Source organism: Dipodomys spectabilis, unplaced genomic scaffold (assembly GCF_019054845.1).
Source record: "Dipodomys spectabilis isolate Male_0828 unplaced genomic scaffold, ASM1905484v1 ptg000137l, whole genome shotgun sequence".
Classification (NCBI taxonomy): domain Eukaryota; kingdom Metazoa; phylum Chordata; class Mammalia; order Rodentia; family Heteromyidae; genus Dipodomys; species Dipodomys spectabilis.
Genome location: NW_024870814.1, coordinates 13,315,243 through 13,341,233, shown reverse-complemented (window position 1 = coordinate 13,341,233; position 25,991 = coordinate 13,315,243). Strand labels below are relative to the sequence as shown.

At 41.7% G+C, this 25,991-nt stretch overlaps 1 pseudogene and 1 gene segment (V, D, J or C); one reads left to right on the top strand and one right to left on the bottom strand.

The window, feature by feature from the left end:
• The window catches only part of LOC122116842, a 55,336-nt gene that overhangs the window by 5,897 nt on the left and 23,448 nt on the right, over window positions 1-25,991 (bottom strand). Inside the window, 2 exon segments of the V gene segment in view lie at window positions 5,267-5,331; window positions 19,268-19,273. Of these exon segments, the coding sequence occupies window positions 5,267-5,331; window positions 19,268-19,273 (71 nt within the window).
• On the top strand, window positions 19,960-20,976 carry LOC122116631 (annotated as a pseudogene).

The following is a 25,991-nucleotide window of genomic DNA, read 5'->3' as shown; positions in this document are numbered from 1 at the left end:
GTACAAGTTGTTATGTCCAAAACCGAACTTTACAACTTTTTTTGGGGGGGGGAAGGGAGATGGGAAGGAATTTCGTAGAGGAAACAAAGGAGGAGGCAACAATGCTTGATAAGAAATGTCCTCGTTACATTGCCAATGTAATTGTAATCCCTATGTATGGTATTTTTGAAAAAAAAAAAAGTGTGAAAGGCAGAGTGCACCAAAAAAAAAAAAAAAACCAAAACAAAACTTACTCCCATTTCAGCATGTCTCTGTGATTTGAGAATTCTAAACCTAAGAAGCCCAAGAAAATTGGAGATAAGAAGGCGCCCTCAGACATTCTTTATATTGTCATCGTTTACGGAGAATGTGGGGAAAGAAATGAAAATGTGTTTTAAGGCTGATTTTTATTTTTGAGCTCTATTTTTAATGTGCACTTGTTAAATCTTGTATATCCCTGTCTCTGTGTAAATATCTTGAGAAGGATCTGTTACAGGCATTCAGTAATTAACTGACTTAATAGCAAAAGGTTCTTGAAATTTGGTTATTTACAATGTTCCTGGTCTAACAAGTTATTATTGCTATTACATTAAAAAAACTTCATATAGGATTACTTTTTCCTGGATATTTAAAAGAATGTTATGTAAGTTTGAAAGTTTTATAAAAGGAAAAACCAGCAAGTACAGGAAACTTGGGAATGATGAGTACATGTTTTTGGAATAGTTCTATAATAGGCCAATCAAGATTGATTTAAGGGGGCTGGGAAGTTGGCTCAGTGGTAGAGCGCTTGCTTTGCATGCCTGAGGCCCTGGGTTTGATTCCTCACCACCACATAAGAAAAAAGCTGGAAGTGGCACTGTGGCTCAAGTGGTAGAGTGCTAGCCTTGAGCTGAAGAGCTGAGGGACAATGCTCAGGCCCAGAGTTCAGGCCCCACAATGGGACCAAAAAAAAAAAGTTTAGGAAAAAAAAAAAAGATTGATTTAAGGGCTGGAAAGGTAGCTCAATGGTAGAGTGCTTGCCTTGCATACATGAGGCCTTGGGTTCAATTCCTCAGCACCACATAAGCAGTAAAAAGCCAGAAGTGGTGTTGTGGCTCAAGTGGTAGAGCGCTAACTTTGAGCTGAAGAGCTGAGGGGCAGTGCCCAGGCCCAGAATTCAGGCCCCATTACCGACAAAAAAAAGTTTCAAACAGCCTTGGGTGAGGAAAATGGGGTGGAGCGAGGGATGATTTAACATCTAAGCAATTTTGTAAAAACAAAAAAAAATTTAATGGGAGGGCTGTTGTCAGACCTTATCAAGCATGCATGTCAGGACTTAGAATGCCAGAACAAGGTCAGCCTGGATAAGTCATAACCTTCCTTTTTTTCTGTATTTTTGTTTTCTTTTTGCTTATGTGGTGCTGAGGAATCGAACCCAGGGCCTCAGACATGCAAGGCAAGCGTTCTACCACTGAGCCACCTTCCCAGCCCCTTTTCTGTATTTTTTTAATTGCAAAAATGATGTGCAGATGGGTTACAGTTACATGAGCAAGAAAATGAGTACATTTATTTCCTATTGTAAAGATAAACTCTAGTTATACCCTGGATCTTCCAGGGTAATTGAAGAGGTGGGATCCACATGACCTCAGTTGAGCCAGGCCCACTACTTAATCAGTCAGCTCAAACCTGCCAACTATTAATGAGCAAAGTTGGATCATCATAGGAAAAAATACAATCCAAAAGCAACTTTATTTAAATCCTACAAAGGTGTCTGGTATTGCAGAGGACCAGTATTGGAGACCTTACTGGCAAACTGGGTTGGAAACTGCACTTTGGTTCAACATACATCCATTTTACTCAACCTATTTGAGAATGGCCAGGTTGAGAAAATGCTGACATCAAGTAAGGAGTGAGATTCATCCCCAGAGTCTTCCAACTGTCACATTTGTGTAGATGCTATTGGGCTCTCCCAAAGAGTTCCTAATCAAAACCTGCTATTTGATTTCTAGCTTTAAACTGGGAATACCTATAAAATGTAGATTGGGTTAGATCCATTAGTTGATTGGATTAGATTTATTATCAGCAGAGCCTTGGTAATTATACTAGACACCATCAAGGTAATATCAGAACAACTAAGTGCCACTAGTAGGATGGCATTGAAAGACTAACTCTAGGTATATAGGCTGGAAAGGGAATTATCTCTGTGGTGATTAGACACCAGTGCTGCACAAAGGCCTTACATAGATTGAAGGCTGGCAAAAGGTGAACCATTTAATAGCTTGTTGATCAATAATTTGGAAGACAAAGGAATGGTGCTGTCCAAATTTGCCTGTAGCACTTGTTTTCATAGCAATGCCTCTGTTGGTGGCTGTAAGAACGAGGGCAAAACAAAATATTCTCCCTTTGTATACTGCTGAATGGGAAAGTCTGTTAAAGCTGACTAGGTTTGAAAAAAGATAAAACAAGGCAGGACTGTAGGAGTTAGAATCTTTTCTACGAAAGTGCTTGACATAAACACTGCCTTTTAAAGGATAGCTGCTATCTTACAAGAAGATAAGACTGCTTTTCTGACAAACTTTGACTAGATATCCTGGTTTTTCCTCGTTGGAAAGTTTATCTGAGCAAGAAAGATTATGATCCCAAAGTTCTGATGAGTGAGAAACGTGGTGGACTGCCTGCTCAGCTTGCTTGCTTGGCTTCCTATCAGTATCAGATACTTCTTCAGAAGTAAATTATGCCTTGCTGGCTTCCTTTCGAGTTGGGATATCAGGTGTCATATAGGAGAAAACATCAAGGTATTTCCAATAACGGCTCTGATGAACTTAAACTCCTTATTTGGGATAGCTTTGGAAAAGCACAATTTAAAACAGTATATTAATTATACAAAGGGATTTTATTGTTACTTCCATGTATACAAGGTGTACTTTTAACAGAATTTGATCACTCTTCCCCTTTTTATGGGCACCTTTATGGAACATACTTCAATCATCTTCATCTCCATCACTTTCACCTTTTCTGTTCCCCATCTGTTCGGTTCTTGCTCCAGTCTGAGGGTTCTTGTTTGCCTTTTATATCTTTTGCATAAGTTATTGTAAGCAAAAATACTTACAGAAAATAGACTAAAGACTGTGCTAACAAGGTTAAAAATTCTTAGAATGGAAGAAGCATTATGTTAACTCGGATATACCTATCTTCAAACTTTTCTGTTTTCATTCTTTTCCATGAGGGGGCTGCTTTCAAATCTGAAGTGTTTATTATTATTTTCTTGTTTAACCATTGATTCATAAGCATATCCCTTTACTTATTCTGAAAACATAGGCACCCATTGGTGGTGAGCCTGCCTGTTAGTGAGCAAGGGTAGTTTTCATTATATTGGGCTTCTCCCTCTGCAATCTGCTTTTTGCTCTGCAGTCTTTCCTGGAATAAAGCTGAGCAGCGGCAGAGCAAGTAGTCAAATGCTATGTTCACTCAGTGTGCTAGTCAGTAATCTGCAAAGTAGGTATGTGCTCAAGGTGGTCCATTGAGGCATGGTGAGAAACTACTTAACTTATGTCTTTAGCAGTGATGTTATGAATACAAGATTTTGAAAATATTTTGGGGACTTCTCTACAATTAGGCTTGAATTAATTTTGTGTTATTACAAATACTTGGTAGTCCCCTTAGAAAGGCTTATTTTGGCTCAAAAAGTTTGAGGTTCCAATCTATAATTGGGCAGACCTACCGTGTTAAGGCCTCCTATGTGGAGGATGGGGATGACATGATGGGTGTATGGTGTAGGAAAACTATTCACTTTATGGTCAAGAAAAATCTGGGGTCCTATTTCTCACTTCAAGGACACACCCTACATAACCAGAAGACCTCCCATGACACACTAAATAACCAGAAGACCTCCCACTAGGTCTTACATTCTCATTTGCACCATCTCCAAGGAGCTAAGGGCTGAGTCTTTAAAACACAGGCATTAGGTGGACACTTAAGATCCAGCCTATAGCATTACTTTATGAACAGTAATGTGCATATAAATTATTTGGGAGTTTGAAATGTAGCTTCAGATTCAATGGGGCTGGGGCTGCTGAGAATTTTTGAGTTTCTAATAGGTTCTATATTAACACGTGTTTGGGTTCGGGGATTCCTTTTTGAGTAACACTGCTCTTTGTACTGCATTTGTGCCATAAGCTTCAACTTTTCAGTTAGTATCTTAACATTGGAGGAATGAGAAAAAGCAAAAGAAGTTACATAGCTATTAGGCCCCTAAAAGCCACAGAAGATAGGCAAAGAGGTAGCTTAAACACTAGCACAGATTTATTTGGAAGAAAAGTCTACACAGTGAACCATGGCTGGTCAATTGAATAAGCTATCTTTTAAGATACTAGGCAGCGTCTGTGACTTTGTCCAGGGGGTCAGTCCACTTCATCTGGAGGCCCCAGTGAGATCCTATTCTCGCCTGAACAGGATGAGCCCCGTAACGACCTGACTCTTGTGTCAGGGGACAGGCCACATGGGCGCACCTAGTGGAAGGCCTCTGAGAGACATTCCTCAGCCCCAGGTGCCCTTGCTCTGCGGAACCCCTGAAATGGACTCTGGAGTTTGTTTTACCAGTAAGTTTCTGCCTGTCACCATCATGTATAAACATAAATGAGTTGTTTTAAACTCCCAAGAAAAGTCATCAAGTTTTGGTGTTAGCAAAAACTTGAAAATTAACTAAAGTTCCTCTTCAAAATACTGCAATAATCCTTTACATTTTTAATAAATCAGATAATTTGATTACAATGAACAGCTTAATGCTTTAAAACACCAGATCTTTGGTTTTCTGTAATATCCAAGTTGCTATTCACTGGCAGAAATTTCTTCTGTTGTCTGGCCTCAGTCCTTCCTGCTGTTAGAAATGCACTCTCTCCCATTTTCCCTGGGAAAAGAATAGCTATGGGTACAAAACTGAAATCAGTAAACAAAACAAAATTATTGATAAAGGGCAAAAACCTCCTGGTAAAGAAAAACCCCAAAGGCTGACCAGTCGTCAGATTTTGTCCCTTCCCCATCCTTGACAAAAAGCAAAAGAACATTGCTCCCTCACTCAAGTTTACCAAACTGGCAGCTTTACAAAAGGCTATTGACAACCTGAGGCTTATCACCAGCTGCATTAAATTGCTATGCTAGGAGCTTATAATAATAATAATTTCTAAAATAGTGTCAATAGCTTTGATAGTATTGATCATGCTGACCAAGTCAAGATTATGTTTTGCCTATGCTCCTGTGACTCAAGACAATGTTTCTACCATGTTTTGCTTCTGTAACCTTGTTTGCTTACCTCGGTAACAAGGCCTTAAGCCCACCAATAGAAGACCAGTGCTGAGTGGTCCCACTATGAGTGGCCTATTACAAATGATTACATATGATATTACCAAAAAGAACAAATTAAAGGTCATATAACTGTAACCAATGAAAAATATGCCAAACCTGCCTTGCATGGCTTTTCTATATAACTCTAGGTAACCTAGCCCTATAAAAATACATCCTACCCTGAGCTCAAGACTGCTCTCCTATTTTCCTGGTGGTAGGAAGTGGTCCCATGTGGGGGTAATAAAGTTCCTCAGTCCTTTAACTTGGTTTCATTGAGTCTCTTTTGGATTCGGGATATAATAGATGTAGGCCCCAGTGAGATCCAGGACTCCAGGCCTTGAGTTCAGGGACTTTGGACTGGTGTCCAGAAGAGCCACTCCCTAGGGGATGGCTGTGGAGAGAAGTTCCTAGCAGGAACTTAGAACTCAAAAACCTCTAGGGTTAATGTGGAGCACATGGGCAGCAAAGATGGCTCTGGGAGGGGTTGAGTGGGCAGACCCCAATTGATCTTCTGATCAGTGCCTAACCAGCCCGTGAGGGCTCAGGTGAATGATAGGGTGTGACCTTGACAGTGATTGGTTCCTCTTCCTCCCTTACCATACCACCCACCCTTGTTGTCTTTAAAAGGGGCTGCTCTCTGTTAATAAACGAGTTTTTCTACCTGCTGGATTTGGCTCCCCGCTGTGTCTGATTGTCTCCTGGGCTGAGGGAGGCTAGGGAACGGGCGAGCACCGCACTTACCTTTCCTCGGACCCCGTCCGTCTTTCGTGGGACGGACGAAGACCCAACATCTGGCGCCCAACGTGGGGCACGAAAGGAAAAGATACCGGCCGAGGCTAAGCGGTCTCTCGGGGTAAGTGAAACCCTAAATATGGGTAATGCTATATCACAGAAGAAGGAGGAGGAGGCAACATTAGGCCTAGAAGGAGTACAGGAGGACTTGGGAAGTAAAAAGGAAAAGGAAAAGGTCAAATTCAACCAGGAACGCACTATCTGTGCATGCAGGGGCGGAGGCAGCTACTCAGGTGCCCCGGACGGTCCTAGGCCCCCTCCCTATTCCCCTGATTGGACGGGAGGTACGGCGCCCTACGAGACCTGCGAGAGGGACTTGCAAAACCCAGACCCCTACCACATGGAGGGACCAAGGGCTGAGGAAGTAACCTACTCGGAGACCTCCTCTGGAAAGGAAGGGCCACCCAAGAGCCCAGACTCTCGGCCACAGGATTCGCTTCCCCAAGCGTATCCGGTCAATGTGGCATCAGGGGCTAACAGGCCCTTGGAATGGTATCCATGGGAAGCTAAGGATCTTAAAGAGCTCCGCAAGGCGGTGGCGGAGGATGGCCCAAACTCTCCCTGGGCCCAGACCACTAGTTCTCAGTTTATTAAATGGTGTGCTTTCTTTAAGGAGGAATGCAGAGTGCAAGCAGAGAGTAACCGGCAGGCTCAACCAGCAAAACCTATTACTTATGCCATGCTAGCAGGGAAGGGGGAAGGGTACTCCACCGGCATCCAACAGGCCGCAATACCTGGCCCGTACTGTGACCAGGTGAGGCAGGCAGGACTTGCCGTGTGGTACAAACTAGATGATGGGCCTACTGAGTCCTCCATGGCAGAAGTGAGACAAAAACTGGGTGAGCCTCGACCTGATTTCATAGACCCAGTCCAACAGAGTGTTCACCTCAAGCTGCCGACAGGGAACCTCCGAGATCAGTTTGTAAAGCTGCTGGTCTGGGAAGGGAATGCAGACCACCGCATGGCCTGCACGGGATTGAGAGAGAGTTCCCTGAGCAGATGGGTGGTGGCTTCACAGGATGTGGGAACGCAACAGCACCAGTCCCAATCACTAGCTTTAGCTTTACAGGCTCAGGCATCTACAATGACTGAGGCCATTACTCAGGCGCTGGCAGCCCAGGGCCAAGGAACCCCAAGGCCATCGGGGAGAGGGACTTGTTTTAAATGGGGGCAGGAAGGGCACTTTAAGAGGGATTGTTTACAACAATCCCCTGCCAACTGGCCCGTGGGCAAACCGCCCCCTATACCCTACCCCAGGGGCAGGGAGGGATACAAATTTGATTTAGATGGGAAGTCTTTAAGCTTGGGGAGGGGCATCCTCTAGCCCCTTTAACGCAAGGAGGAACCCCCCCTGCTGTGAGGCCCAGGCAGCCTCGTGGCAGGGTGACCCAGGCCCATTGGACCGTCCCCCTGGTGGACGGACTCCGCCCTAAGCCCAATCTGGGTGGAGCAGTGGCCATTGACCAAACCTAAACTTGAAGCCCTCCACCTTCTGGTGGAGGAACAGATAAGCTTCGGGCATATCCGCCCTTGTATAAGTCCTTGGATTTGTTATTCAAAAAGCCTCTGGGGCTTGGCAGATGCTCCAAGATCTACGGAAGGTAAACGAAAGCTAGTAGGAACGCCCCTAAGAGGCATGCCCTGGACTCCTGCTATACCTTCAGAATATACTTTGGTTGTGATTGATATTAAAGATTGTTTTTTTTCTATCCCTCTGCATCCAGATGACTGCGAGAAGTTTGCTTTCTCTATACCTTCTCTTAATTTTTCCCAGCCTGACCGGAGGTTTGAATGGACGGTACTGCCACAGGGTATGGCCAATAGCCCTGCCTTCTGTCAACAACACTTGGCCACACTTTTAGGGCCTGTGCTGGGTTCAGATACCTCCCTTGCCTATGCCTACATGGATGATATAATTCTGGGGCACCGAGACCCAAGCTGCCTGGAGGGCCTTCTGGCCCAGGTCCTCGACATACTATAAAAAAGGGGGGTTTTACCATAGCCCTTAATAAAATTCAAAAGGTAGCTCCTTTTAAGGTGCTCGGGACCCACCTTACCTTGACTCAGGCCAGCCCCCTTAAGCCTTTGCTGGATAACCCAACTTCAGAGTCTTTTAGGGGAAACCAATTGGCTGTTGCCATGGGTTTCTGTCCCTACAATTACAATATAAGGAAATGCTGGACATTCAAAAACCCTTTAATTTGTATTCTGGTAGCCTATAAAACAAAAAAGGGGGCGTTAGCCCCCATATACAGTTACAGATAGCTTTGTTTTTAAATTTTTCAAAAGGGACAACTGAATCCAGATTTCAGAAGCACTGGGGACAACTAAACCCTAAGCCCCAAGTGAAAGTCAGGTGGAAGCACCCCTGACACAACAATGGAGAGGACCTGACCCCCTAGTTACTATGGGCAGGGGATTTGGATGCGTTTTCCCCATAGGGGAGTCTGCTCCCATTTGGATCCCTGCCAGGAACCTTAAGTTTTTACCCATTTCCTCTATACAGGAGGATGCCCAAGAATAAGCTAACCAACAACAACAACAACAAAAAGCATGGCCGAGGCTTGTGTTTTAAAGACAAAAGCCAGAAAGACAATTATTAACCATCCCCAAGGGCAACCAGCCCTTGAGAAGCTCTTGTGTTCTCTAACAATTGCAGATGGTGATACTCCAGCTGTTGGCTGTCCTGACTCTCCGAATCCCTACGGAACCTGCATCAACCTCAACGGGTGACCTGGGCAGTGATCAATGCTGGCAATGCAGAAATCATCAGGAGCACCACAAGAGAAGCTGTCCCTTCGAGCTGGTGGCCTGACCTTCATTTTGATCACCACCCTATGGACTGTTTAGTTAATTATTTTAATGTTACCTGCTTTAATTGTTCTTCTACTAATTGCTTGTATAGCAGCATTGAATCCATACTTATTGTTAAACAACCACCTTTTGTTATGCTTCCAGTTTAGATTTTGTCCAACCCCACAGGCAAATAGCTGGATTAGAACAATCCCTACCTCTGGACTCTGAAGTGGCAAAGACTGCTATCCCATCCTTCACTAAGGTTAAAGGACTAGTAGTGACATTTCCTGGCCTGGTAATGCTTTTGCTGATGGTTTTTTCTATGCCTTCCTTGCATTATGAGCTTAGCCAGCCAGTTATCAAGCTCCAAATGAATGAATTCCCCCCCCCCAGAGGAATCGCAGCCAGAGACGGGTAAGAGGGGGTGTCAGTCTGACCAACCTAAGACAGGGCCTTCAGCTTCGCTCTGAAGAAGTTCCCGATGACGGGTAAGGCAGACAAGGCGATCCACCCAACCTAAGACAGGCGGGTTCGCTTCTTTAAGCAAAGACGGGGGAGATGATGTTGGGAGCAATTGGGAGCTGACAGTAAAGCTCAAAGGTCATCTTGACTCCTGTGCTAGCTTAAAGGCACATACAAGGAACTGGCGTACTTAAAAGACACCAGGTGCCCAGGAATTAGTTGAACTGCTTCGGACATTTCTAACTGTGGTGGGACTGATGTTTATTACTGTGCTAGGTGGGTCTGCCATTAAAACAAAAATAAAAGGGGGAATCTGTGGAGCACATGGGCAGCAAAGATGGCTCTGGGAGGGGTTGAGTGGGCAGACCCCAATTGATCTTCTGATCAGTGCCTAACCAGCCCGTGAGGGCTCAGGTGAATGATAGGGTGTGACCTTGACAGTGATTGGTTCCTCTTCCTCCCTTACCATACCACCCACCCTTGTTGTCTTTAAAAGGGGCTGCTCTCTGTTAATAAACGAGTTTTTCTACCTGCTGGATTTGGCTCCCCGCTGTGTCTGATTGTCTCCTGGGCTGAGGGAGGCTAGGGAACGGGCGAGCGCCGCACTTACCTTTCCTCGGACCCCGTCCGTCTTTCGTGGGACGGACGAAGACCCAACAGGTTAAGTTGAAAAAGCCTGGCCAGGTGTAGTGGAAGGGTCAGAGGGGAGGCTGGATACAGGAGAACTCCCAGCCCCGGAGGAGATTGGGATGCCTCTCTCCCCAGTGGAGGCAGATTAGGATTCTTAATCTGGAATCTGGCCTCAATTGGGTTGTCTTATTTGTTCTGTCTCTGTCTGTTGGAGGTGCCTTCTGGTGCTGTTTGCTTAGGTCTGTCTGACCATTTATTTGGCCACCTGTCTGTGTCTGTTTTACTTGACATTTCTGTCTAAATGTCTGAGAACCACAAGCATTGGAGAAAGGGATGAGATGGACAATCTCCTGTCAAACCTATGGCTCCAACCCCAACCCCAGATGGTAGAGAAATCTTGGGATTAGGAGGAGAATCTCCTCTCAAACTTGGGTCTCCATTCTGGTACTGATAAAATTCCAAGGGGAAAGCTTATTTGGCCCAAGCAGGAAAAGTAAGAAACAACTTCTGTTTAAGCTAATTCTGAGATCACTGATTGCTTTCTTTTTACAGAAATGCACCAAACTTCTTTATCCATCACTTTTGGAAATGCTTTTAGATCCCTTTTCTTATTTTCAGGAAAAAGTCAGCATATGAGTACTGTTACCCAAGGTAATCTCTGCACTCTCTGCCAGGTAGATTGGCCCTCCCTTAATGTAAACTGGCTGCAGGAGAGCTCCTCTAAACTAACCCCTCTCTTCTAGGTTCAGAGAGTTATTTTGGGGCTCTCAGTCACCGAAATCAGGTCCCCTAAATGCCAGAGCTCACCATTTTCTGAAAAAACTCCAGACAATTATTCAAGTTATTAGAATCTGTTATTTTTGTTTATTTGGGCATCTCTTGGGGAATAAATGTTCCAGCTCTGTCTGGGCCTGGTCATAGACCTGCTCTGTTTTGTCTGTGTTGCAACAGTCAAGTGGTGGGCATGGAAGGTTGCAAGACCTTAGAAGCTTCAGGCTGCATTTTCCTGCAGAGGCAGCCGGAGGTGAAGGCATAGACAATTTGAGCCTAGTTTGGACATTTGGCTTGTCAGAAGAGTTTAAAAAATTGTAAAATGCTCTTGTCTAGAAAAAATTGTATAAAGATAGGCCAGTTCAGTTTCAGGTGACTCCCACCTAACCTTCCTCCAGCTGAAGGTATTCACAAGGCCAATTGGTAAGATGCCTTGCTAAACAAGCAAGCCCTGGGTAAATGAAGCTCAGCAAAGGTACTTTGTTTAACAAATCTTAAATCTTTAGATCAAGATTCTGGAAAATGTAAGACTGATTTTCACTTTTGTTCACTTTACGGTTTGTGTGAGTATGTTGGAACATGTTCAAGATGAAAATCAGCATGCTGTAAAAAAGAGTTTAAACTCTAAGGAAGGTCATCAGATTTGGATGCCAAATGTCTTAAAGGATTATTGTATTGTTTTAAACAGGAAGTTTAGTTAAACTTTCTAAGAATTCTTTAATTTACAAATCAAAATCTGTATTTTAAAATTCGGTATTTTAAAATGCAAAGGCAGTTTACACTGTAATCAAGTTATCTGACTCAACAAAAAGGCATTGGCTGTTTAGGATTTAGTTGCCTCTGCTAAAACTTGGGGATACTATTAGAAATTTAAATGTAAAGGTTTATTTAACACTGTCAAAGATTTTACCTGTTCTGTCTGTTTCATTCAAGAACCAAGAGAAAAAAAAAAGGGAAAACCTTAGACTCCAATAGAAGATCTATTTTTAGAGGTGAGGGATGTACAGGCAGAAGTCAGCTCAGGCAGTCATGCAGGATGGGGCAGACCCTGGGGGGAGACCATGCAAGGTGGAAGAGAGCAAGCAGGCACAAATGCAGTTCAACTAACCCTAAAGAGTTGGGTGCAAGCCCATTCCTTAGGAGGGGCCGTGTGACCTATCTTCGTCCTGTCCCTTTCTCTTGCAGATAGACACTGGAAACATAAGAGTAAAAGTGAGTGATGTCAGGATCTGATTGGTATTCCTAACATTCCTTAACATTGAAAAAGCCTTAAATATATGGTTAGAAAGTTTATCAGTATGTGATTTGCTTTCAATGTTATTCTGCAATTGGATATTTTTTTTTTAAGGCATATAGGTGGACTGGGCAGGTGGCTCAGTGGTACAGCAATTGCCTTGCATGCATGAATGCATGAGCCCCTGGGTTCTATTCCTCAGCACCGCATAAGCAGAAAAAAAAAAAGCCAGAAGAGGCACTGTGGCTCAAGTGGTAGCGTGTTAGTCTTGAGCTGAAGAGCTGAGAGACAGCATCTCCCCCTTCTCCCCCGCCCCATCCGCCAAAAAAAAACAAAAAACGGCATATAGGTGTTAAGTCTAGCTTCTTGATGCAGTGCTGGTGATTAATTATTGCATGAACAAAAAACGGTCATTTGAGTTCAAAACTTTGTAATGTATATCTGTTTTAAAATGAGCAGCCAAGAGGCAATGAGTGGTACATAGCCTCAAGATTTCAAAGGATTTTTCAAAATGCAAATGAAAACTAAATATAAAATGTTAAAGCAGAGATTAATAAAAGACTTAAAAAATTAGGATTGGTTAAGTCTTTAGCCCACTTATTTCTTGGGCAGTTGTTTCTTTTAAATTTGTTGTTGGGGGATTTAATTTTTTGAGTTCCAAGTATATTTTAGATATGAGACCCTTGTCTGTTGTGTGGCTAGTGAAGACCTTCTCCCAATCCATGGGCTTTCTGTTGATCTGAGGTCTTTGATCCATTTGGAGTTGATACTGGTACAGGGTGATATGTAGGTATCTAGCTTTAGTTTTCTACAAGTAGTTAACCACTTCTGCCAGCACCATTTACTGAAGAAGCTGTCTTTCTTCCATTCTATTTTTTTAGCCCCCTTATTGAAGATTACATAGTTATAGGTCTGTGGGTTCATTTCTGGGTTTTCAATTCTATTCCATTGGTCCTGAGGTCTGTTCTTGTGCCAGTACCAAGCTGTTTTGATTACTGTCTTTGTAGTAGAGTTTGAAATTTGGTATTGATATTCCTCCAGCACTGTTCTTTGTGTTAAGGATCACTTTTGATATTCAGGGTCTTTTATTGTTCCATATGAATTTTTGGATTGCCTCTTCTATTTCCTTGAAGAATGAGGTTGGAATATTGATAGGTATCCAATTGAATTTGTAGATAGCCTTGGGAAGTATTGCCATTTTCAAGATGTTGATCCTTCCAATCTAGGAGCATGGGAGATTTTTCCACTTTCTAATTTCTGTTTTGATTCCTTTTTTCAAGTTTTTAAAGTGGGTTCCTCATGGAGAGACTCCACTTAGAGCTCCCCTGTGACCCAGCAATCCCACTTTGGGCATTTACTTGAATGATCACAAACAAGGCCATACTAAAGCTACCAGCACAACTATATTTATTGTAGCATTATTTACCATATCTAAGATATGGACCCAACCCAGATGCCTTCAGTATATGAATGGATCAAGAAAATGTGGTATATACGCACAATGGAATTCTATGCTTCTATCAGAAAGAATGATATTGCCCTTTTGTTAGGAAATGGAAAGACTTGGAAAAAAATTATATTAAGTTTAGTAAGCCAGGCCTAAAACATAGGTCGCATAGTTTCCCTTATTTTCAATAACTAGTACATGTCTGAGAAAAGCAAAAACAGTCAGATACGTTGATGTTAGGTGAAATGAACCCCAAGATAAGGACTCAAATAGTTTCTATTTCTTGCTATTGTTTCTAACATATTTATATGATTCTTTCTTTTTTTGGTGGGGGGGGGGTCCGGTCGTGGGCCTGAACTCTGGGAGTGGGCGCTGTCCCTCAGCTCTTCAGCTCAAGGCTAGCACTCTACCACTTGAGCCACAGCACCACTTCCCACTTTTTTCTTTTTGCTTATGTGGTGCTGAGGAATCGAACTCAGGGCCTCAGGCATGCAAGGCAAGCACCCTATCACTGAGCCACCTTCCCAGCCCCTTATAGGATTTTTTCTTTGTTGCTTTATATGTCCCCCCCTCGGTGGGGGTGGGAGTTGGGGGTGGTGGTGGTGGGGAGAATGGGAAGGTATTGTAAGGGGAAACAAAGGAGGAGGCAACAAATGTACTCATAACCTTGTCCAGGTAATTGTAACCCCTCTGTATGGTATTTTCACAATAACAAAAAAAGAAACCCTTTGAACTTAAAAAAAATTAGGATTGGATGGGCTGGGAAGGTGTCTGGGCTGTGAAGGTCGCTTAGTGGTAGAGTGCTTGCCTAGCATGCATCGAACCCCGAGTTCAATTCCTCACTACCACGTATTCAGAAAAAGCAGGAAGCAGTGCTGGGGCTCAAATAGAGTGCTAGTCTTGACTAAAAGAAGCTCAAGGACAATGCCTATGCCCTGAGTTAAAGACCAAGGACTGGCAAAAAAAAAAAAATCGGAGATGAATTCCTGGTAATAAAGTTTGAAAGTAAAATTGTTCTTAACATTTGTCTCAAAGTGCAAAAAGGGAAAATTAGGATTACCAAGATAATTGCTTAATTGCTATTTCAGTTTGCTCTTACAGGTTTTTTTTGTAACAGTTCCCAGCAGGCCCACAAAAAGGAGTGAGGATTCTTACAAGTTTGTTAGATACAACTTTCAGCCCCTAATAAGTTCTAGGTAGACCATGCCTTAAACTATTTGTAATGACCATCTTTGTTGCTTTTAATTGGAGTAAATGTGGCCTTTTGTTTAAACTTGTTGATCTGAGAACTGTGGTTCAAAGCCAGCCTGGGCAGAGAAAGGTCCCTGTGAGGTTATCTCTAATTGGTCAGCAGAAGAGTTACTTTGGGGCTCAAAGTGGCAGATTGCTAGCCTTGAACTCAGGGCCAGAGCACTATCCCTCATCTCTCCAGCTCAAGTCCAGTGATTAAGGAAAATCCCAAGGTGTATGTATCCCAGCATGGAGAAAGACCCTCCTGGGACCCTGGGAATGATGAAACATCCAGAGGCAGTTACAAGTCACTGCTCAGATGGCAGAGATGGTATCAAATCCTGTTTGCCCCTTCAAAAATTGAGGGGCTGGGAAGGTGGCTCAGTGGAAGAGCGCTTGCATTGCATGCATGAGGCCCTGCATTCGATTCCTCAGCACCACATAAGCAAAAAGAAAAAAGTGGAAACTGGTGCTGTGGCTCAAGTGGTAGAGCGCTAGCCTTGAGCTGAAGAGCTGAGGGACAGCGCCCAGGCCCAGAGTTCAGGCCCCATGACTGGATCTCCCCCCCCAAAAAAAATGATCAGAGTCAGGAAGTCATGGGAAAGTAAATTTTAATCATGCCTTTCTAAATGTCTGTCTGCTTCATAACTGGGCAAGAATGTGCCAGTCATCTAAGTGGGTTGTAATATGTGGGGGATAGTTTAAATCCCCAAATTAGGACTTTGAGCAGATACAGGGCATAACTGTTGGAGACTTCTTAAATTACAGGAGGGGTTCATTTTGCCTAACAGGAGGGGTTCATTTTGCCTAACATCATCTTATCTGATCTTTTAGGCTTGTCTCAGACATATACTAGTTATTGCAAATAAGGGAAACCATGGTGAAGAGCTATAGTAACTCCATTTTAAGATCAAACCCCCTGAGCTGTGCTGCCCTCAGAGTAACCCCCAAAGAGAAAGTTCTCAGAAAAAACCCAGGTTGCCACCAACCCTGCCCATCCTTAAGGAACAGAAAGGTGGCCTAAGTGTTCCATCAGAAAAAGGGAAGTACAGTCATGGTGGACTTAAACCCCCTGAGCTTGTGAACTTGCTTGTGTGGAAACCCCCTAAACTTGTTTGATACTATAAAAGCTGTGCTAATTTTGTGCTGGGGGCCTCTTAGCATCACTGGTTACTGAGTGCGCCGAGGACCAAGCTCGAGCTTGCAATAAATGACTCTTTGCTGTTTGCAAACAGTCTGGTGGTCTGTGAGGGGCATCCAAAATCGGGTACTTCAATGGGATCTATGTTTCTTTGGGCCCGGCTTACTTCACTAGATAAGGACACAAGTGGTTTTCACTTTTTTGCTATTGTTTCTAACATATTTATAAGGTGATAGTTTTGTTGCATTTTATGTCTCTTCCCCCACAGTATAACCCCTGTTTTCACTGTATTTGATGCTGGTATACTTTGGGGAGGGGAAGGGGAAAAAAAAAAAAACAAATGGTTTAGGGATACAGGTGAACCCATTGCAACAATGAAATGTGCAAAATCCTATGTTGAAAAACAAACTTTACAACTTTGGCATCGGGGTTGGGGGTGTAGTTGTGGAGATCGGAGGGAAGGGATGGTAGGGGAAAAACAAAGGAGGAGGCAATAATGCTTGATAAGAAATGTACTCATTACCTTGCACATGTAATTGTAGCCCCTCTGGATGGTATTTTCACAATAAAACTTATTAATATGTATGTATATATATTTTAAAAATTACAGAAGGGAACAGCCCAGGGAAAAATTCAGATCTCTTACAGAAAAAAAAAATCAATGATTTCATGTACATAAGAAAAAATGTGGGGAATGAAGTAAGGAGGTCAGATCTGACTGGTGCCATATTGGCCACATGGTGGATGATAGGGTCTGGTATCTTGTCTTCATGCTGGGGGAAGGAAAATGCCTCCACCCATCATCTGACTCCCAGGTGATGGATATGTCCATATCCCTGGAGGCAGGGGTGAGCGCTTGGCTGATAGTCCAGTGCCTGGGACTGGTAATTTCTGGCAGATTTAGTAACCTGTGGACCTGTCCCCTGCTGAGACCCTATTTAGGCCCAGCCCATCCCAGCCACCATTATGCCATGCCACATGTGTCTCTGTGATCATGTCTTGTCTTCTGACTCATCTCCAGTCACCATGGCATCACAATTCAGCTCTCCATTGGAGTTGAATTGGTTTGTTGGTATTCTTGTTTTTCTTTCTTTCATCTCTGACCTGTTTCCTAACCGTGTTTTGTGTATTTGGGGGCTTCAGACCATTGTAAAAATGGGTGGCCATCAGCCTGCTAACTGTGTAATAAAGACTCCAATATTCCATCTACCTAAATGTGGCTTCTAGGATGCTTCACCTTAGAATATGCCTAGTGAAGAACTTCTTCCAGTCTGTGGGCTTTCTATTTATCTTGCTAGCTATGTCCTTTGCCGTGCAGTAGCTCTGCAGTTTAACGAAGTCCAATTTATCCATTTGATCTTTGATTTGTTGTGATTCCAGGCCTTTATTAAGGAAGTTTTGACCCATATCAAGGAGCCCTTATGTTTGCCCTATTCCTCCCTGTAATATTTTCCAGATATCTACTTTTACCTCAAAGTCTTTGATCTATTTGGAGTTGATTCTGGTTGCAGGTTTCTACGCAAAGATCTAACTTTAGTTTAGAAAGACATTTTTAAAAATAAAAACACAGATTTCTTTTTTTCTAAAATCAACTCTTGGTTCACCTCTTGTTTTACATTCTTTATATTCTTACACTGAATTATACTAGCAGATACATGCATTATAAATTTGCTTTGTATTTACAACATTAAGAAAATGTTAACTAATGAAATTTTCCTTATTACAGACCTTGGGAAGCTATTTGCATTCCTTTTAAGTAGCATTTCTTAAAATTTCTGAGAATACAGATGAACTTTGGGCCTCTTTATAAGCTAGTGTATTTGTGAAAGTGTTTCTGGAAGGTACAAGTTCTGAGTAATCATAGTTTCTTTTGTTCTTGTGCTTTATCTCCTTTGGCATTTCCTTCAGTTGATGGAAACTATGGTAAGCATAAGTACAAACTATCTTCAGTGTATTTCTTAAAACTGGCTCCAAAACATGACATCCAAAAGCAACTGTGATTTGGATCCGCAGGTTGAACATCTCTTCTTCTGAGACAGGGCAGGTATCAGAATTGGGAAATAAAAATCTCATACTGAGTAGGTAGAACAGAAATAAGAAGTCTTTGTAGATAGCAATACTGCCAAAGGCTATCTACAAATTCAATGCAATACCTATCAATATCCCAACCTAATTCTTCAATGAAGTAGAAGAAGCAACCCCAAAATTCATATGGAAGAAGAAAAGACCCCAAATAGCACAAACAATCCTTAACAGAAAGAATAGAGGAATATAAATACCAAATTTCAAATTACTACAAAGCCATAGTAATCAAAACAGCTGGGTACTGGCAAAAGAGCAGACCTGAGGACCAATGAATAGAACTGAAGACGCAGAAATCAACCCACAAATGTATAGCCACCTAACCTTCAAAAAGGGAGCTAAAAAATAGAATGGAAGAAAGACAGCCTCTTCAGTAAATGGTACTGGCAAAATTGATTAAATGCCTGTAGAAAACTAAGGCTAGATCTTTATATACCATGAAGTCTTTGATCCATTCTGGAGTTGATTCTGGTGTATGAAGTCAAAGCAGACACCCTGAAAACATTACAAGAATAGGCGAATTCTAGCTCTCCTTGGCACAGGCCACAATTTTCTTAATAAAGACCCACAAACACAACAAATCAAAGAAAGGTTGGACAAATGGTATGCATGAAACTATAGAGCTCTACATGGCAAAGGACATAGCTAGCAAGATCAAAAGAAAGCCCATCAATTGGGAGAATATCTTCACTAGCCATACAATGGACAAGGACCTCCTATCTAAAATATACTTAGAGCTCAAAAAATTAAATCCTCCAACAATAAATCCTCAATCTCCTGATTAACAAGTAGGTAAAGACTTAGAGTTCTCTGAAGAAATAAGAATAGCCAATAGACACATGAAGAAATATTGAACGTCTCTAACCATAAAAGAAATGCAAATCAAAAGAGCATTGAGATTCCACCTCCCCCTAGTTAGAATGGCTAGAATCAAGAAATTTAATAACAGATGCTGGAGGGGATGTGGCCAAAAGGGAACCCTACTACATTGTTGGTGGGATTATAAACTTGTTCAACTACTTTGGAAAGCAATTTAGAGGTTCCTCAAAAGACTCCACATTGAGCTCCCCTATGACCAGCAATCTAACTTTTGGGCATTTACCCGAATGATCAGAAACAAGGCCATACTAAAGCTATCAGCCCAACTATGTTTATTGCAGCATTATTCACCATAGCTAAGATATGGAATCAACCCATATGCCCCTTAGTAGATGAATGGGTCAAGAAAAAATGCTATATACATACAGTGGAATTCTATGCCTCCATCAGAAAAAATGACATAGCCTCATTTGTTAGGAAATGGAAAGACTTGGAAAAAATTAAGTGAAGTAAGCCAGTCTTAAAGAAACATAGGTCCCAAGGTTTCCCTTATCTGCAATAACTAATATGTCTAGGACAAGTAGAGAAGGTCAAAAGCTACGTACATGTGAGCTCATAACCTGAATCCCAAGATAGGGACACAAGTGGATTAATCTTTTTTGATGTAGCTTTTAATGTACTTATAAAAGAAAAAGAAAAATCACGTAGTACATTGTATATTCTTCCCCCATGGTATAATCCCTGTTTTCACTGTATTTGATTCTGGTACCCGAATCTTGTATATATATTCTAATTTGGGGAGGGGAAGGGAAATAACAAAATGCTGAAATAAGGATACGGGTTGACCCACTGTAACAATGAGATGTACAAGACACTATGTAGAAAACGAACGTTACAACTTTGGAGAGAGGGGAGGGAGGATTCGGGGAGGAGAGAAAGGAAAGTACAGGAAAATAAAGGAGGGGGTAACAATGCTTGATAGGACATGTACTCATTTACCTTACATAATTGTAACACCTCTGTACATTATCTTTACAATAACAAATATAAAAGTCTTTGTAGAGATGGGGACCAAGCTTGACCTTAGGAAGCCCCAAGAAAAATGTGGACTCTATAGTGGTTTGTGTTGGGAGAGATTGTCTACTGCAGTGATGAACAAAGCTTTTTACAATGTACCTGGAAGTATAAGGGTTTTCTACTGATCTTGGTGTTCAGGCGGTGGTGCAGGAGCAGCACGGAGCAGTCTCCAATTCCAGCATGTGGATCATGGACATGAAGCAGCTCACCAAGGAGCTGGACCAGTGGATAAAATAGCTGAATGAGTGCAAGCAGCTAACCGAGTCCCAGGTCAAGGGTCAAGAGTCCCTGTGAGAAGGCTAAGGAAATCCTGACAAAAGAATCCCATGTACAAGAGGTTCCATGTCCAGTCACTGTGGAGATGTGCACGAGCAATTTCACAATCTTATACAACTGTTTAGAATTGGTGGAAAATCACACAACTGTTTAGAATTGGTGGGAAATCACCAGATACAAATTGTTTATGGGAGATTATGTTGACAAAGGATACTATTCACTTGAAACAGTCATACTGCTTCTAGCTCTTAAGGTTCGTTACCATGAACGCATCACCATTCTTTGAGGGAATCATGAGAGCACACAAGTTTATGGTTTCTATGATGAGTGTTTAAGGAAATACGGAAATGCAAATGTTTGGAAAAACTTTACAGATCTTTTTGACTGTCTTCCTCTCACTGCATTGGTGGATGGGCAGATCTTCTACCTACATGGTGGTCTCTCAGCATCCCTAGATACCCTGGATCACCTCTGAGCCTTGATCACCTACAGGAAGTTCCCCATGAAGGGTCTGACTTGCTGTGGTCAGATCCAGATGATGGTAGTGGTTGGGGTATATCTCCTGGAGAAGCTGGTTTCACCTTTGAGCAAGATATTTCTGAGACATTTAATCATGCCAGTGAATGGGCTGACATTGGTGTCTAGAGCTCATCAGTTGGTGATGGAGGGATGTAACTGGTGCCATGACCAGAATATAGTAATCATTTTCAGTGCTCTATTGTTTATGGTAACCAGCTGCAATCATGGGGCTTAATGGCATTCTAAAATATTCTTTCTTGCAGTTTGATCCAGCACCTCATAGAGGTGAGCCACATGTACTACTTTCATGGTATCTGAAGCCTGAGACTGCACATCTATGTTTAGTGATGTGCTTGCAGCTACAGAACAAGATCTCACAGCTGAATCTATAGTCTGAACATCCTCATTTACTCTAGCAAGAATTTTTTGGAGAAATTTCACATATGATTTTTCTTGTACTTTAAGCTGACCTATTAGATTAGTAAATGCTCAACATTAACAGATATTTCATTTTTCCCACAATGTCTTGGATTTGGTAATATAGTCAGAAACTTGAATAAGCCTACACCAAACTTTTTCTTTTCTGATGAAAAGAATTCTATTTGCCTTCTTTGGTTGGCCACCTCAATCCATGTTGTTAAGTCAATCGTCAACACACTCACTGATCCAGTTGGGTAAATCCTGATTGTTCATACTTTTGCCAAAAGGACCTCCTCCTGTGGCCATGTTGGCTTTCACAATTAACTTTCTCGGTCAGTGGGTGCTGAAGTCCTGGCCCAGGGCATGATCTCCAGATCCCGCCTCTCCCGGTGCCTCTGTCGGCCATTTATCATGATTTTTTACCCAATTCCTGTTAATTACTGAGTTTTTTACCCCATAATTGTCCTGTGTTTGGAGTGAGTTTCATGGAAATCAGCTGAACCAATACCTCAATCTGTAGTAACACCAAATAAACTTTAAATTTCGATACGGTTTGCACCAATAAACTTTAAAAATCTTGGTGCAGATTAATTGAAAAGTGTAAGTTGATTTTTTTTTATCAAAGCTAGTTTTATTAAAAATAACATTTCAACTAGAGATGTGAGAGTCTTAGTGTCATGGCTTCACAGTTTGAAGCCAGTCTGGTTAGGAATGTCTGTCAGACTGTTACCTCCATTAGACAAAAAAAAAAAAAAAAGGCTGGAAGTGGAGCTATGGCTCAAGTGGTAGATGGCTAGCCTTGACAAAAACTCGGACAAAGTGGCCAAGCCTTGAGTTAAACCCAGGACTAGCACCAAAAAAAAAAAGTATTTAATAGGATGGGATTTGTGCATTTAAAACTATGACATTAAGTAATTCAAAGAAAAGGTAAATGAATGAAAATATAGTCTATGTAATGGACTTAACAAAAATTGCTTAAAATGTCCATACAATAGGAAGAAATGCATAGATTTAATTCAATCTTTTTAAATTTCCAGTGGCACTATTCATAGAAATAGTAAAAAAAAAAAATAGAATATACAAATGGTACAACAAAAGACCTTCCATAACCAAAGCAATCTTGATAAAAATGAGCTGGATTATAACTCTAGCTACTTAAGAGGCTGAGATCTGAGGATCACAGTTCAAAGCCATCCTAGATAGGTAGTCCCCTTATATGATTCCTGTTAGTGAAATGAGCTCCTTTCCCATAACTTAGTACACTTCTTCCCCTCTCCATAGCTTAGCATGCTCCCTTCCTAGGCAACACTAGGCCCATTTAGTAAATGCAGTAAATAATCAGCCTCCAACCTCCTTTATCTTAGGATGGCACTTCTCTGGGGCAGCTACCACCATATAAGGCAATAAGAGCCCCTTACAGTGACCTTCAGGTCTGGGCAGTTGCAGGACCCCTTATCTATCATTTGGACAGCAGCCATAAATCCTAGTCTGCCATGATGTAGCCCCTGGCCCACACATCCACACCAGGGTCTCCTCCTAGCCCCTTCTAGCTCCTCCTAAGCCTCTTAGGTTATATAGGTCACCTCAGACAATAGCCGGTGCTTCTTCTCACTTCTCCCTTGTGGGAAGGGGTCTTGCGGTTCCTTTCCCGGCAGGCAATAAACCTTTCTTTGTTCTCTGTACCTGGATGTCTGCATGATTTTCTGGCAAAGTGTAATTTATTCTAACAATTCCTTATAGAATCATTTTTGAAAAATGTGGTTCTGCCTAGCACTTTGGAATGTCACAAGTATTATGTTGGGATGGCATAGTTAAAATCCAGTTTATGCCAAGTACCAGTGGCTCATGCCTGTAATCCTAACTACCCAGGAGGCTGAGATCTGAGGGTTTTGGTTCAAAGCCAGCCCAGGCAGAAAAGACAATGAGACTCTTATCTCTAATAAAATACTCAAAAGGCCAGAAGTGGCACTGTAATGCAAGTGGTAGAGTTCAAGCCTTGATCACAAAAAGGCTCAGGGACAGTGCCCACACCTTGAGTTAATGCCCTAGAACTGGAAAAAAATCCAGTTTACTATCCTCTCACAAATACAAGGAAGTGTCTCTTTATTTTTGGAAAGTTCTAACAATCAAAGCACTTTATTTTACACTTCAAACAATCCACAGTTTTCCATAGCTAGCTATGTTCAGGATTGCACAAAACAGCTCATTCTTGCTGGATCATTATGGTAGGTTCAATAGTTACAATCTAATTCATGCTACCTGTGGGTGTTGATGGTAAAGAAAGAAGATTTGATTAAGAATCTTGAGACTGTATTATTCAAATGGATCCCTCATGGCTATAATCATGACTGTCCTTAAACTAAACACAGAGAAATATAGATTCCATTATTTCCTTCATTTGTGGTAGCCACAATGTGCCTATAACTTTCTAAAAACCAGAGGGCATGCAGTGGGTGAGCAAGGGGTTACAAATGAATTAACTGAAGTGTGATAGACTCTGTGATAGAGAGTGCAAATAGAATAATTCTTAAAAAATAAACTCTTCAAAGTTCTTTAAAAAGTCAAGTCCAACAAAATAAATACCAGGAAATGGGTACTAGTAAGAGGGGCAGGTGAGGCCAAGTGGAAGGAATGAAGAGAGAAGGGGTAGAATACAGGCAAGTATTAACTGTACATACCACAGAATTGAGAAATATAAGGGAAGGAGAGAGTCAAAAGTGGTGATACTGTTAAAGTGACAACACAGATTAAGATGCATTGTACACCAACTGCTGAGAAAAATGGCAAATCTAATGCATAACCCAAAATTAAGATAAATGAGGGAAAGGGTGTGTTGGGAAAGATGGATGATTAAGAAGTTTTACAAAGGAGTTTCCATTCACCAAACATAGGTAGATTTCATTAGAGAGGGGGTGATGTGATGAAAGCAGAGTTGGGGTGATTATGCTTTGGTGATGGAAGAAGACACCACAGAGAAAGAAATACTAATGGTCACTAGAAGCTGGAAAAAAAATAAGCTAACAATGTTCCTTCAGCCTCCAGATAGAACCTATTACAAGTTTTCTAGTTATTTTGGAGATGGAATCTCATAGATTTTTCTGCCCAGACTGGCTTCAAACTGCCATCCTCTAAATCCTGCCTAGGTAGGATTACAGATATGAGCTACTGATACCTGGTTTGCTAGCAGGTTTTGTTTGTTTTGTTTTTTTCCACATCAAACTGCTATTTGGCCTATTATTTGGAGCCTCTTCACCTCCTCTCATTTTCCACCATTTTTCTTTTATATCACTGTACAAGGCTAAATGGCTCAATTTCAGAGCTCTTCAACTAAAAGTTACAACTTTTCTAAGAAATTCGATAAGCTTCATTATACTGCTTTCTGTTGAAGAGCTTTAAATAATCTTTGCCCAATACTATTTTTGTTATCCAGGACAATAGATTATTATAGACAAAAGACAAATTCAGGACAGTACTCCAAAAATAGGGCATTTCATTTTGAAATAAATTATTTCTTACTTTGTGTCAGGGTATATTACAAGGACAAACAGAAATCTCTAGGGAGGGAGTTAAACAGAGAACTTAATAGTGTTTTGGAGCAGCAATACTGTATTGATTCTATTTTATTTATTCTTTGAGTATGGTCAGTTTCCTACTCTACAGTTTACCTAAGTATGGTAATTTCTTGTGTCCATTTTTTAGTACTCTGTAGTTTACCAAGTTCCTCAGCAACTGAGTATACTGGCTATTACATTTTAGGACCCTTAAATACAGTTTATTTTTTTATTCTGGGATTTGCCTTCTGGACTTTGCATTATATTCACAAACTGCTTTGTTGAAAGGTCAACTCCTTTGTACAACTAAAAGATTAAAATAAAATTTAAAATAAAATCACAAGTTTCAGTGAGTTTATAAGTGGCTGAACACCTGTCTGGCTGAAAAGTGGCACATCTGGAGAGAGCATGGAATATTCTAATTCCTGAGTGATGTCCTTTTGTAATCCATCTAGGAGTAAACTTGTTCTGAGGACTGTGAACCATCCTACAAAATGATCTAACAAAGAAGGGATGATGATTGACATCTGAAGGGGGGCAATCTTGTAAGGTTCATCCCTTAAGTGGATGGACCTGATGATTTACCAATATGTAACAGAGAACTGAATTACATATTGTTGAGAAAAACCCCACAGATCTCCCAAAGAGTTGAGTGTGAGAATACAGATATCTTCCCCCTATATTTGGGCACAAAAATGTAATGGAGAACAGTACTTCAGAAGCTAAGAGAAGGTAAAAATGTGAAGCCCAATGACCAGTGAATAGTTAACTCCAACCTGCACTTTAGTGTTGATTCCTAGCCCAATTTGCTTTCTTTTTAGTTGGCTGTTTTCTAAGTTTTAGTAGCAGTTTCTATATATAGTGAAGTTTGTTGACCATATATAAGGTAAAGTTCCCCAAGTTTCTCTTCAGGGACCTGACATGGAAACTATCAAGAAGAGGAGACCATCTGTCCCAATTTAAGTGCTCCCCTTCCAAGGAAGATTCCCCAAATCTGAAGACTGTTATTGGAATGGGGGTGGGGTTGCAAGGTTACTCTTTGGAGGCCATGTGAATCAAAATGTCTACCATTCTGGTTTTTCACCCTGCTGATTGTCAGTGTGAAATCTGTGATTGACCCAATGCCACTGAATCTGTCTGGGACTCCAGTTTCTCGGTTGGAAACCCAATAGATCAGTCGCTGTGGAGACTGGCCTGGCTTCTGCACGAACCAACACAAATATGTTTTTCCAGTACTGTACAGGAGGCTCTCACTAGACCTGCAGGAGATGGAGGCCTGATCTCCAAGGGTGACAGGCAGGGAGAGTGGAGTTTGGTCAATATAGCAACCCCACCGGATCCTAAAGAGAGAAGTGGACAGGGTTAATTACAAGTTTCTTTCCTAACTTATACTGTACTGTAAATTTTAAATAATATTTTATGATAGAAAATCTTCATTAAACACCG